Source organism: Chenopodium quinoa, unplaced genomic scaffold (genome assembly GCF_001683475.1).
Source record: "Chenopodium quinoa cultivar QQ74 unplaced genomic scaffold, ASM168347v1, whole genome shotgun sequence".
NCBI lineage: Eukaryota > Viridiplantae > Streptophyta > Magnoliopsida > Caryophyllales > Amaranthaceae > Chenopodium > Chenopodium quinoa.
In genome coordinates this window covers 9,298,306-9,311,123 of record NW_018742204.1, presented here as the reverse complement: position 1 = coordinate 9,311,123, position 12,818 = coordinate 9,298,306, and the positions used below count along the sequence as shown (strand labels likewise).

The 12,818-nt window shown below is 43.9% G+C and overlaps 1 protein-coding gene across 4 annotated transcripts in view; it reads right to left on the bottom strand.

Annotated features, from left to right (window-relative positions):
- The window catches only part of LOC110712494, a 32,795-nt gene that overhangs the window by 5,692 nt on the left and 14,285 nt on the right, over positions 1-12,818 (bottom strand). For 2 of the 4 annotated variants that reach the window (XM_021890978.1, XM_021891042.1), the window contains exons 17-21: positions 12,052-12,120; positions 11,821-11,964; positions 10,069-10,143; positions 9,796-9,972; positions 9,609-9,694 (exon numbers count right to left, since the gene is read on the bottom strand). In XM_021890978.1, coding sequence (XP_021746670.1) covers positions 9,609-9,694; positions 9,796-9,972; positions 10,069-10,143; positions 11,821-11,964; positions 12,052-12,120 — 551 coding nt within the window. Of the gene's footprint in view, positions 1-5,907; positions 6,041-6,187; positions 6,498-6,598; positions 6,715-9,608; positions 9,695-9,795; positions 9,973-10,068; positions 10,144-11,820; positions 11,965-12,051; positions 12,121-12,818 lie in introns of all 4 variants that reach the window. The other 2 variants (XR_002509630.1, XR_002509642.1) reach the window with 2 other exon arrangements.

Genomic DNA, 12,818 nt, shown 5'->3' with positions numbered 1-12,818 from the left:
CAAGGAGCCGGTCTACACTATAGCAGGCAGGTTTTCATGTGGTGGCCCTACCATCAGGGGCACCAAGAGCCATCTTCGAAAGATGGACAAAGATGATGATGAGCAGGCGGAAGCCAGCTCCTCCTTCCCAGACGTCTTAATCACTGAGAAGGACAGGGGCAGCGTTCGCCGCCCGCATGATGACCCGATGGTCATTGAATGTAAGATTGCCAACCAGCTGGTTGGACGAATCCTTATTGACACCGGCAGCTCATCAGACATCATCAGCCTCCGGTGCTTGCAGAAGCTGAAATACAATATCAGCAGCATGCATCCGGTCACCCACCCCTTGGTTGGTTTTGGGGGTGGCATGGTCTACCCAGCCGGAAGAATTGATTTACCCATCCGGCTGGGGGAGAAAGGCCAGGGACGACATATTGTCGTCAGATTCTTGGTCGTTGAGGAGCTGACCGCCTACAACATTATTTTAGGCCGGCCAACCCTCAACGTAGCCAAGGCAGTAATCATCCCATCTCTCATGCTCATCAAGTATGAGAAGGATGATGGCACTGTTGGTTCCCTGAATGGGGATCAGAAGACGGCTCGGGAGTGCTACCTCTCAGCCGTCAGGGACACTGTAACCCCAAGTGTCCAGGAACCAATAGACCTTGACAATGTCAAGGATGCCGATCCAGCACCCGCCCCACCAGCAGCCGGTATGAAAAGAAAGGCACCCCTGCTGGTGGAGGTGAAGAAAGAGAAAAAATAGCAATCACTGACCGGTGAGCGGTCAGGTGAGCTCCGTCCCCAACCGGCTGGCGAAAGCATTGATCTCGTTCTGGATAACAGCCGTCCCGAACGTACTGTTAAGGTTGGGACGGTTGCTCATGCTACTTTGGGTGCAAATTTGCACCTTCTGCTGAAGGAATTCAAAGACATCTTTGCCTTTGAAGTGGAAGAGATGCCAGGCGTCAGCCTGGACCTCGCTGTCCACAAACTCGCCGTGGACCCCAAAAAGAAGCCCATCCGGCAAAAGAAAAGAAACCACGGCGAGGAAAGAAGTCAGGCGGCAGCTGCCGAAGTCAAAAAGCTGCTAGACGCCAGGTTCATTCGGCCTTGTAATTTTCCCGACTGGGTGGCCAATGTGGTCCTTGTTAAGAAACCGAATGGGACCTGGCGCATGTGTGTTGATTACACAGATCTTAACAAGGCGTGTCCAAAGGACAGTTATCCGCTTCCAAAGATCGACAGTCCGGTCGACTCTACAGCCGGTCACGCCTTGATGAGTTTCATGGATGCCTACTCTGGCTTCCATCAGATACCCCTGTGGAAGAAAAATCAAGATAAGACGGCCTTCGTCAGGGGCTATTCTGTTACACGGTGATGCCATTTGGCTTGAAAAATGCGCCGGCTACATTCCAACGGATGATTAACACTGTCTTTGTTAATCAAATTAGGAGGAATGTAGAGGCATACATTGATGACATGATAGTCAAATCCAAACAGCAGACGGATCACCTTGCTGATCTCCGAGAAACCTTCACCACACTCAGGCGGCATAAGGTCATGTTAAATCCTAAGAAATGCGTCTTTGGTGTTGAGTCTGGGAAGTTTCTCGGATTCCTGATTGATCAAAGGGGGATAGAGGCTAACCCTGAGAAGATACAGGCGGTGATTGACATGAAGTCACCCCGCACTGTCAAGGAAGCATAGAGACTAACCGGTTGCCTGGCCGCTCTGGGAAGATTCCTCAGCCGGTCAGGTGACAAATGCCTTTACTTCTTCCAGGCAATCAGGAAGAAAACCAGATTTGAATGGGGGGATGAGGCTGAGGCGGCCTTTCAACGGCTGATAGAACACCTCCACTCTTTGCCAAGACTTGTTAGTCCATTGCCTAGGGAGGTGTTATACATGTACTTAGCTGTCTCAGATCATGCCCTCAGTGCCGTTCTCCTTGCTGAGATAGACGGTGTTCAGCTTCCGGTCTATTTCATTAGCCATGTCTTAAAAAATGCTGAGCTCCGGTACCCCATGGTAGAAAAATTTGGCCTTGCCCTGTATATGGCTTTCAAGAAATTGAAGCCATACTTCCTGGCCCATCCGGTGGTAATCTACACCGACCAGCCCCTCAAGCGGCCAATGTCTACCCTGGAGTCATCCGGAAGAATGTTGAAATGGGCTATTGAAATGCAAAGTCTTGAAATCACTTTTGAACCTAGGAAAGCAGTGAAAGGTCAGGCGTTTGCCGACTTCATTGTTGAAATGACCCGACCGGTGCAACCGGAAAATCTTGACCGGGTTTGGAAAGTGTATGTAGACGGAAGCTCAACAAAGAACGGCTGTGGTGCAGGAATTATATATGAGTCCCCAGTGGGGAACAAATTTGAATATGCACTACGGTTTAAGTTTCAAGCCTCAAATAATGAGGCAGAATATGAAGCCCTGCTAGCTAGAATCCGCATGTGTAAGGCGGCAGGGGCAATGAAGATTGACGCCTATTCTGATTCACAGTTGGTCGTTAGCCAGTATGAGGGAGCATATGAGGCAACTCATCCGGCTATGATCAAATATCTTCAGGCAGTCAAGGAAGAGACTAGGGCACTTGAGGAATTCCGTCTGAATCAAGTGCCCAGGTCAGATAACAACCAGGCGGATGCCTTGTCCAAATTAGCTTCATCCGCCTGCTGTGATACTCCTCGGTCGGTTTTTTGGGAAGTTCTTGAAAAAAGAAGCATACATGAAGAGCCTATTGGAACCTTAGACCGAGGCTCCACTTGGATGGATGCCATCCGGGCTTACCCTCCCTGATTCACCACAGGAAGCAGCCGTTCTGAAAAAGCGAGCCGCAAGCTTCGAGTTGAAAAATGGAAAACTCTTCAAAGCGGAATTTCTTAAACCCCTGTTGAAGTGTGTCACACCAGAAAAGGGGAAGGAAGTTCTCGAAGACTTACACTCGGGATTCTGCGCCTCTCATATAGGCGGCAGGTCCCTAGCCGTCAGAGCCAGACGACATTACTTTTGGCCCACTCTTGAGGCAGACGCCAAAGAGTTGGTGAATAAATGTGACAAGTGCCAAAAATTTGGCAAACTTATTCACCGACCGGCTACTGATCTGACGGCCATCCACAGCCCAATCCCGTTTGCAAAATGGGGAATGGACATTCTAGGTCCTTACACGCCTGCTCCAGGCGGAAAGCGCTACATCTTGGTGGCTGTGGATTACTTCACCAAGTGGGTGGAGGCTGAGGCGGTCAAAAACATCAAAACCTCAGACGTAATTTCCTTCATTTGGAAGAACATTATCACCCGGTACGGGGTACCTATGTCTATTGTGTTTGATAATGGTCCTCAGTTTGAGACGCCTCAGCTAAAAACTTGGTTGGGAGATCAGGGGATCTCAAGCTATTTTGCATCTGCTGGCCGGCCCCAAGCAAACGGCCAACTTGAAGCCTTCAACAAACTTATCTCAGACGACATTAAAAAGAAAATAGAAAGAGCCGGTGGCTTATGGGCAGAAGAATTAATCCATGTCCTATGGGCCATCCGGACAACGGCGAAGGGGACAACCGGCGAAACCCCATTTCTCATGGTATACGGTGCTGAAGCCGTTTTGCCTATTGAGCATTATGAGCCGACTCTCAGAGTTTTGCTCTATGATGAAGAGGCAAATTGGGAGGCCATGCGGCTGGCATTGGACTCCCTCCCGGAGCGTAGGGGCAATGCTGTCCTGCGCCATGAGATATACCGTCTGAGAATGACGAGAGCCTACAACAAAAAAGTACACAAGCGTCCTTTGAAAGTTGACGACTTAGTGTTACGAAAAATGGAGGCAACCGGTAGGGCCAATGAGCTGGGAAAGCTAACTCCAAATTGGGAAGGCCCCTACCGGATCTATGAAGAAGTAAGGGATGGCACCTACCGCCTGGAAACTCCAGAAGACAGGCGCCTGCCTAGAACTTGGAATGTAGACAATCTAAAAAAGTACTACTTCTGAGAATGTAAACTTTTTGTAAACAGTGAGTCAATTAATAAAGATTCAGACTTTGTTTGCAAAATTGAGTTATCGTTTGATTATCCATCCGGGTAATATCCAAGCGGATTCCCCATTTACCTAACTGAGTTAGACACTTAATGAAGGTTACATTTGTTTATCCGCCTGGGTAATACTCGGATCTCTTGTTTATTTAAGTTTAATACTTTGTTTATTCAATTGCCTGACTATCCGCCTGGGTAATACTCAGACGGATTCTCTATTCATCTAACTAAGTTTGATACTTAGTATGATCAAATATTTTCCAGTCCGTCTGGGTAATACCCAGACTCGTTTGCTTTAAAAACTAAGTTCAATACTTAGTGTAAATTCAATACTCTGACTAAAAACTAAGCGCAAAAACGTTTAGTGGCTATACAATCGGTCTCAAACAAGGCCAGAGGCCAAAATGGCCGGATGGTTGCTCATTTTATAAAATCGCCTGTCCCAACATGGACAAAGGCGTCCGGCGAACGGACGATTTGTCGGTTCTACCCATGCAGACGACAAAAATTGAACGACCAAATTGGTCAACTCATAGCCGTCTGACCAAAATAACCTAGGAAGTACGAATAAGTTTCCAGATACCGGATGCCCATAGGCATCAGTCGGTCATTGATAGAGATTCTTGGGTTATTTATTCTAAAGTTGCACTCACTTTCCCTATTGGGGCAAAGGATTGTGTAATGGCTACGCGTTAACCTCAGACGGAATACTGGGTAAGAAGCTCGAAGCACCCGCTTTTATGGCCGGCTGTGCACTTGGTTTGGGGCAATCACCATTGTGATTGATTGGCCTAAAAACACTCCATACTTCTCAAAGTATCAAGTGTTTTCAAGCCAATCAATCAGCCTGACATAAAACAAACCACACAGCCGGCCAGGGGCAAGAGCACCCGGATTGCAAATTGCCGCATGCTTTTTTAAGTTAGGCAAAATACTATAGAATTGCAAACAGAGGAATAAAAATTCAAATCGAAAAAACTCAAGACGTATATAAAATCCGACTGAGTCGGAATACTTCATTCGTATAAAATGGACACATCCGGTGAAGAAAGAAAGTGGAAATGTTAATCCAACCCCATGGTTGGTAAAAAGATAAAACAAAACACGGCATGCAAGCCGGTAAACAATATTGATTGGCATATTGCCGCAGAAAGGTGGGAGGCTCGCCTAAGGCTGAGGCGGAGTCTTCTCCGGCTGAGTTTGGCTGGCTTGGCCCTCTTGATGATCATCCGCCGGCTCCTCATCATCCGAGACTTCATATCCCTGCTTAGCAGCCCAGTCTTGGAAGCGAGGCAGAAGAGCATCACCCAGTTGTTGGGCATCATACACCTCAGTGGCATAATCATACCTCAGCTTATAGACCTCAAAGTCTATTTCTGGGTAGAGGAGGCCCCAGGTGATCTTCAACCGGGCCAAGTTGTCCCGCTCATTCTCCTCGGTCAGCCGGGTTTGCTCCTTGGCCAGCTCATCCGCCTGCTTGTTGCGCAGGGTCATGAGCTCGAGCTTCAGGCGGTCATTGTCAGTCCGGAGTTGGGCATTCTCTTTGTCAGCATCCTCTAATGCCTTGAGATCAGACTTGGCATCCTTCAGCTGCTTGTCAAGGTCATTAGCCCGGCTGTTAGCTTCATCGTTTGCAGCCGTTAAACTCCGGATCAGCTCCTCCTGTTTCAACTCTACTGCTTTAATCTTTAAATTACACATATAATCAGAATGTTCAGCAAAGTAGAGGTTTTCTAGGGCCCTCCGTTTGGCGTCATTTACCTCTTCCTGTTTCCGCCTGAAGGGGCCCCAGAGACTGTCTACTCTTACCATGGCCTGAATCAATAACAGCCGGTTTATGAGTTACTTAGTCAGAATAAAGATTAAAGACATCAAGGTAGAGGAATCATGTACCTCAGTCACAGAGCCCATTATCCGGTCAAAGTCCACGACCTGCAGACAGGTATGGAGGCCTTCTCAGACCGGGTGAGGGTCCTCACCATCCGCTTCGCGAAGCCGGCGAGATCCAGCGGGTTAGGAAGCAGATCTGCATCAAAAGTAGGTCTTTGTGAGATAGAAGCAGTGTAGCTGGCATTCATCCGTTGCCGGCTACTGGCTGACCCTTTTGAAGAATCAACCTTAGTCTTAATTCTCATAAAATTAAGTGGCCAAGGTATTTCAATTTGTTTCTTACCGTGAACTTCCGGATGGGTCTCCGGCTTGTCCTCCCCCCCCCCCCAGCGGTTGCCGCACCGCCTGCAACCTTAGGTGGCTCGCCACCCTTCGAAGCCGTAGAGGCCTCCGGCGCTTTCTGCTGTTCTGAGCTTTCACTCAGTTTCTTCAGAACAGCAGGGGATTTGCCCCCACTCGTTGGACGACCAGATTGGGCAGAACTTTGCTTCTGGGGGATCCTTCCTTGCGGCTTTGGCACCCGGAGCCTTCTCCAGATCATCTCCCTGCCTCTTGAGAAGCTTGGAGAATGATCGAGGGATTCTCTTGGCGGACTTTTGAGAAAGAAGCAAAATATAAGTATACCCAACCGGTATGTTTAAAAAAAAAAAAAAAAAAAAAAAAAATATGCAAACATAAAGTCAGGCGGTCTTACCCCGCCTTTCTTCGTAGCCTCGACGGCTGCCTTTTTGACAAGGGCCGCCTCCTTGCGCAGTAGCGCCGCAGATTTAGCAGGAGTCTTATCCTGGTCAACCATCCACAGGGCTTCTTCTGCAAAAACAAGAATGTCAAGTTAGAAAGAATTAAGGCAAGTTTGCAATAAAAATAAAATGACAATCATTTCGGATGAGAAGTATTCTACCCCTGGAAAACATCGTACTCAGTCCGCAGGCGGACAAGAAGCACTCATCTTTGAAGAAGTCCGGATGGGGGATCCAGGTCTTGGGAACTATGATGTGAGTCCCATCCCCCATGGGCTCAGTTGTTGTCTCAAAAAATCCCGGCTCCATGATTTGCTCCCGGGCTTTAGTAGATAGTTCCGGGAGAGGGCATTTACGTCCAAGTAGAGCCGGCTCAGTGTTGTACCGGCGTAGTGTCCGGTTGTGTTGTGTCTTAGGGTTGGAGAGGAAATCAAATACAACTTGTCCTTCCACCCGGACCACTTGGACACTTTGTCCAAAGTCATTAGATATTGGGGCACGGTAGTCAGCGTATACCATGCCCCATGGCCGCCTGGAGCCTTGCTCAAGTAGTGCATATGAGCGAAGGCAGAGAAGCTGGGGTTCAAGTTTTGGAACTCGCAGGCGGCAATGTAACTTAATATGTTCACCCACGAATTAGGGGTGAGCTGCCAAACCCCCCCCAGATCATACCCCTTGAGGATTTTCCTAATCCCGGGGTGGAGGAGGAACCGGAGGCCGGCTTCTATTACCGCCTCATAGAAGATGTCAATGTCATCCCCCCACGCCATCACAGCATCAGCCGGAGGGACAATAACTTCCCAACCCTTTCCAAATGGATGTTTCTCTTTAAAAGCCCTGAACCCGCTATTAAGAAGGGCAATATTACTCGGCAGCATCCGGGTTCTTTTGGGGTTGGGATGCTCAGCAACTTTGGGCGGCTGCTGATAGTCAGCCGCAAAATCTCCTTAGTCAGGAGGATTCCGCTCTTGATCCCAAGCCGGCTTCAGCGTCGCCGGCTTCATTTGAGGAGGCGGCTCCTTCGCCGTCCACCGCTCTTACTCCCGAGCTCCCGGAGGTAGAGGGAGCCTCCTCGTCAGATCCGCTCTCCTCCAAATTCCTCGGATCCCCTTCCGGGAAAACCTCATCGGCAGGCACTCTCATGGTGCGCCGGCTCTTAAACCGCCTGGCCGTTTGTTTCGTTCTGGCCATTGTGTCCTGCACAGACACAAAGAGGGAGGAATTCGGAGATGAGCATATTGGTTCCGATAGTCCAGAAGAGGCACCCCCTGTTCTAGACTCAGCCGTTCCTGGGGATCGGCTGAGTGTCCTAGGCAATGCCGAGTGGGTGGATTGGGAACTCATTTATGTTCTATTAAGAAAGCCGGGTATACAGGCGAAAAACGGTATGCAAATTGAAAGGGAGAAAAGCTAAAATGGTACAGGCGGTTACCTTGCTTTAACTCTGGAAAATCTGAAAACCGCTACAGCCGGTGAGCCGGGTGATGAACTTCTAGCACTCGGAAGCTTGAAACTTGTTGTTATGCAGGCGGGAGCAGAGAAAATTCTCTCTCTAGAAATCTCTCTTTTTCTCTCTCTAAAAGGTCAATATGAACGTTAAGAGTGAAAAGGAGGGGGGTAACTTTCTATTTATAGAAAGTAAAAGTGGGGGGAAATTTTGATTTGAAATTCAAAATTTTACCCGTTACTGTTCACCTATGAAAGGTGGACACGTGTCACAGGCCCCACGTGACATGCACGTGCGACCTCTGAGGGGCAAAAATTTAGGGTATTTTTACCCTAGACACGTGGACCAATGAGAGGTCGCCACGTGTCAAGGTCAGGATGGCTCATGTGGCTCAACATCCTCTTGACACTTGGTGCCTTCAGATATGTTTCTGAATTGGCAGCTTTCAAAAGGCCCAAACTCCTAGGAGCGCCGTAAAACGGCGCAGCCCACTAAAATCTAGGTCAAGTGACCTAGATAGGGGCGCATTTTCCAACGACCCTATAAATAGGGAGATATTTCCCCACCTTGAGGGGGACATTGAATCATTAATTACACCCTTATTCTCTTACATCAGAGAAAGACCTGAGCTTGGAATCCGAGCAGATACCCACCTAAATTTTCGTTCTCTCTATTCCGTTTCAAGTTACTGACTTGTGCGTCGGAGGCGGAGCACCATCCAACCGGTGTCTCCGTTTGTTTTGCAGGTACAGCTCACTGCGGATCAGTCTTCGCGTTGTAACTCTCCCAAGGGACAAAAACACCCAAAACACATCCAATTTTAAGAACTGCCATAAATTAAGATTGTGGAATTACTAACTGAAAACCATTTTTGGTAGCTACAGGCACTTCAATGAGGTTCTCATACAAACCTATCATTGGGCTAGAGTGCTAGACAACTCTTTTTCGTAAATTAGGAATCTATGCAATTTATCTAAACTACACCCTCCAGCCACCTTTTCAGAGGCAGGACCCAAACAAACAGAAATTATATCCTAATGCCAGAAATTATACAAGTGATAAAGTTCTTGTGCAATAATTCAAACTAGCAACTCCACTAGTCCACTTTTCCTCCAATCTCTTCCAAAACTACTTCCCTGTTCCCCACAACTGTGATCTAAGACATTCCAAACATTGCCAAACAGAAAGAAGCTTTATTCAATGTCTCCATCTACTTACTGTCAAAATCAACCTTTAGAGATCTCAAAGTAAGATAGGCTGGAAGTAGCGAAATACCAGTAACTAGATGATCTTTGCTGCTACAATATTTGGTCAAGCCAGCTTATCAGGCAATCAAATTTTCAAATCCATCATAGGCGATTATAGGCCATATCAATCTATCAACTGGTAATAATGATAGACTAATTGATAAGTTACATCAAGTCAGATTTTTATGGAGTAGATGTAGGTCAAACCAAGTAAATTAATAAAAACCAAAATTACTGGAAGTGCTATTACAGAATTATGGAACAGCTTACCCAAGGTTAAGCAACCCAACCACTGTGCTACTACTGATATCAAAATCAACTTTCGGTTGGATAATAAAGTTCCCTTCTCGTATTGGCTGAAACATCGTAAACAGATAAAGAAGGAAAATTACAGGCCCGAAGGAAGAACTACACTAATTAGACGTTGATAGATGGAGATGGAGATGTAGATATCAACCTCTCGTATCAGCAATGCAAATCTTCCCTCACACATTCTGACTCGTATACAATCACTTTCCGTTAAGTGGCCATTAGAAGGTATTCCAGGAAGCCTAAAATATATGTCAGTAAAGTTCTGTACAGAGCTGCAGACCTTAATAGAGTCAAGAATCTTCAATATATCTTGATAAGCAACCTGTTATTAAAAAAATTGAGATAGTCTGTTACGAAAAAAAAAAAAAAAAAATTGTATATAAATCAATTCTAGGAATAGAGTATCAGATGTACGTACTTGCTTGTTACTTTTCAAGACAAATAATGAGCTTTCAGGGGATAAAACAGGATCAAAGTCATTTCGAATTTTGAGCTGCATACAGAAATGAGAAAAGTGTTATCATATCTTCTGTTTTTATCACCAAATTTGTACTCTGATAAAATTGTCATAGCAACTTATTCTAATTTTGGATACCAACAAAATTGAAAATTCTGATTAAAGTGACTCTAAATTTTGTTCTCATTTCATATATTCCATTTTCCTCCCTCTTTAGTTTATCTTTTTTTAATATTTATAATATATATATTTTTTTGTTTGCACCAACTTGAAACTTATAAATGACAAACAACGGGAACTTTGGGGGGATTTTAACTCTGTACAAAGATCTACAGCTTAAATTGAAACCAGTTTTGGCCATTATTCAACAACAAAAAAAGAGTACAATATTCATCACTTCATCCCTCTTCCCCCCCCCCCCCCACCCCCCAAAAAAAAAAAAATTTAAAAAAAAAAAAAGGTAGTAGACATCAATTATCTAATAATATTGTTTCTCTATTTTCAAATGCATAAGTAGTCAAGTAGTACTAACTGAAGGTTTTAAGCTCTGCAAATTTTGGGCTGAGCAAGACAGGCTTTGGGTCATTTGGGGTTGCTCACACTCATACCAATATAAAAAAAAATTAAAGAATAAAATTATGGAAAAAAAAATTGTGAAATTTGTTATACCTAAAGACAATACTGCCATCCTGCCAAATGTAACCCCCTCTTTATATCTAAAGTGGCAAAACATATGTATAGAAGCAATATCCTCCTAAATAAAGTTTAGTTCATGTTAGAAAAAACATATGCTTGGTACAAGGTTGGATCCTTGCTTCCCTTGCATCCATAAACATCATAACTACACAATACCACCAAGCTACCAAGTCAACTAAATATAGGAAAGGGCTAAAGTATATATTGTATATCTTTCACTACAAATCAAAATTTATACTAAATAGGATTACTGTTATTCTAGTCTAAACTATTAGACTATTACTCTAAGTTTCAATGGGTAAATCTTTCCCAATTTATTCATCCCTTAACTATAGCCCATAAATGATTGCTTACAATTTTAATTGCCTAAACTTTCATCACTAAAGATTATTAATACAATCAATATAAATTTTTCGTCCCTCAATTTATATTTGAATAAATATAGTTGTTTGTTAACCGCTTTGCTCTACTCAATTCCACAATGATATTCTCACTATCTACAAAACACAGAAATTTCTAAGATGAGGATTCCCTGTTACCAAAACCCCAACCTTTACGTAATAATGGCTGGGAATTTTTCTTAATTTGAAACACTCCCATTGCTGAAACTCAAGTTGTTTATGAGCTACATAGCTTAGTATTAATAAATATATGACTAAATAAATAAACAGAATATTTGACTTCATTCATATGTTTATTTATGTTGATACATAAAATGTTCCCATCACTAATTTAAATTTTATACTGAGACGCTATGAGAAAATGAGATTATCACAGCTACTGATCCTCCTATGATTAGAAAGAAGAAATAATCTTAATGTTACTTGTAGCTAATGTGGAAAGCTGTATCACAATTTAGCCTTATTACTGTTTGCAAATTCGATTCCACTCTATTTATTAAGGTGAACAAAAATATCTTACCAAATTTTCATATACCAACAAATATGACAATTCAAGGCATCACTTGGGCATATAACTATATCATTTTTTCAAGAAGCTAAATAAAAGAATACCAACATGTGCATGAACAAGATGAGGTTCAATATGCTGCTGGAACATGGGGAACACTGCCATCATTACTTCATTTTGAGACATAACACAACCAACTCTGCTCTTGTCCCTTTGAACTCTAGAAATTAGGTGTGAATGGACACCTCCCACCTGTAATTATCCAATCTCATTATATACATTGAGCACTGTGCCCAACAAACAAGCAACATTCAAGAGAATGTGGAGAGTAATTCTTACAACAGCAATCCACAAGTCCAGTGACCTTCTAATATCAGGATGCAGAGCATAAACCCCTTCAAAGATAACCTACAAAAGCAACACACAAAAGATTTTTTTGAGCACACAAGGCAATATACCACTAAAACTACAAATCAAAGCAAAATAAATAAAATAAAATAAAATAAAATAAAAAAAGTACTTTAACTGTGCAAATTATCATTTTTGGATATGTAACTATGGAAGGAAAGCTTAATACACCACACATTACCAGAGAGTAACCAAAAAGGACTCCCAACTCCTGAACACAGAAAAATCCTACCTACCACCCTAAACAAACACCCATAAAATGGCCAAAAAAAAGCAGCCTGCAACAGAACTCGTGCCACTTACACCATTCAAACCTCATATATTAAACCCACAAATGACTCCAGATCCCAACCAAATCAAATTAACTTTGCCAAATGAAACAAAACTGAGCGAAAAAGCAAAGACAAATAAGACCTTGTGTCCTCAATAACAAAATACAAAGTGCACATGTCATCCTGCATAATTGCATATTACCTCCTCTGGTGCTTAAAGATTACCCCAATTTCATTTTAATTTGCCCCTTTGAGTTTAGTTCCTTTTTTTGTTGATGTATCCCCACAGTTTTTCTCTACTATATTTACCTCACATGCTACAAGACAATACTACCTACTCACTCAATACAACTCTTAATAAAGAGAAATATTGATGAAGGGACAATCTTTAAGGGATGGAAAAGGTACTACATACTGAGCTTCCCC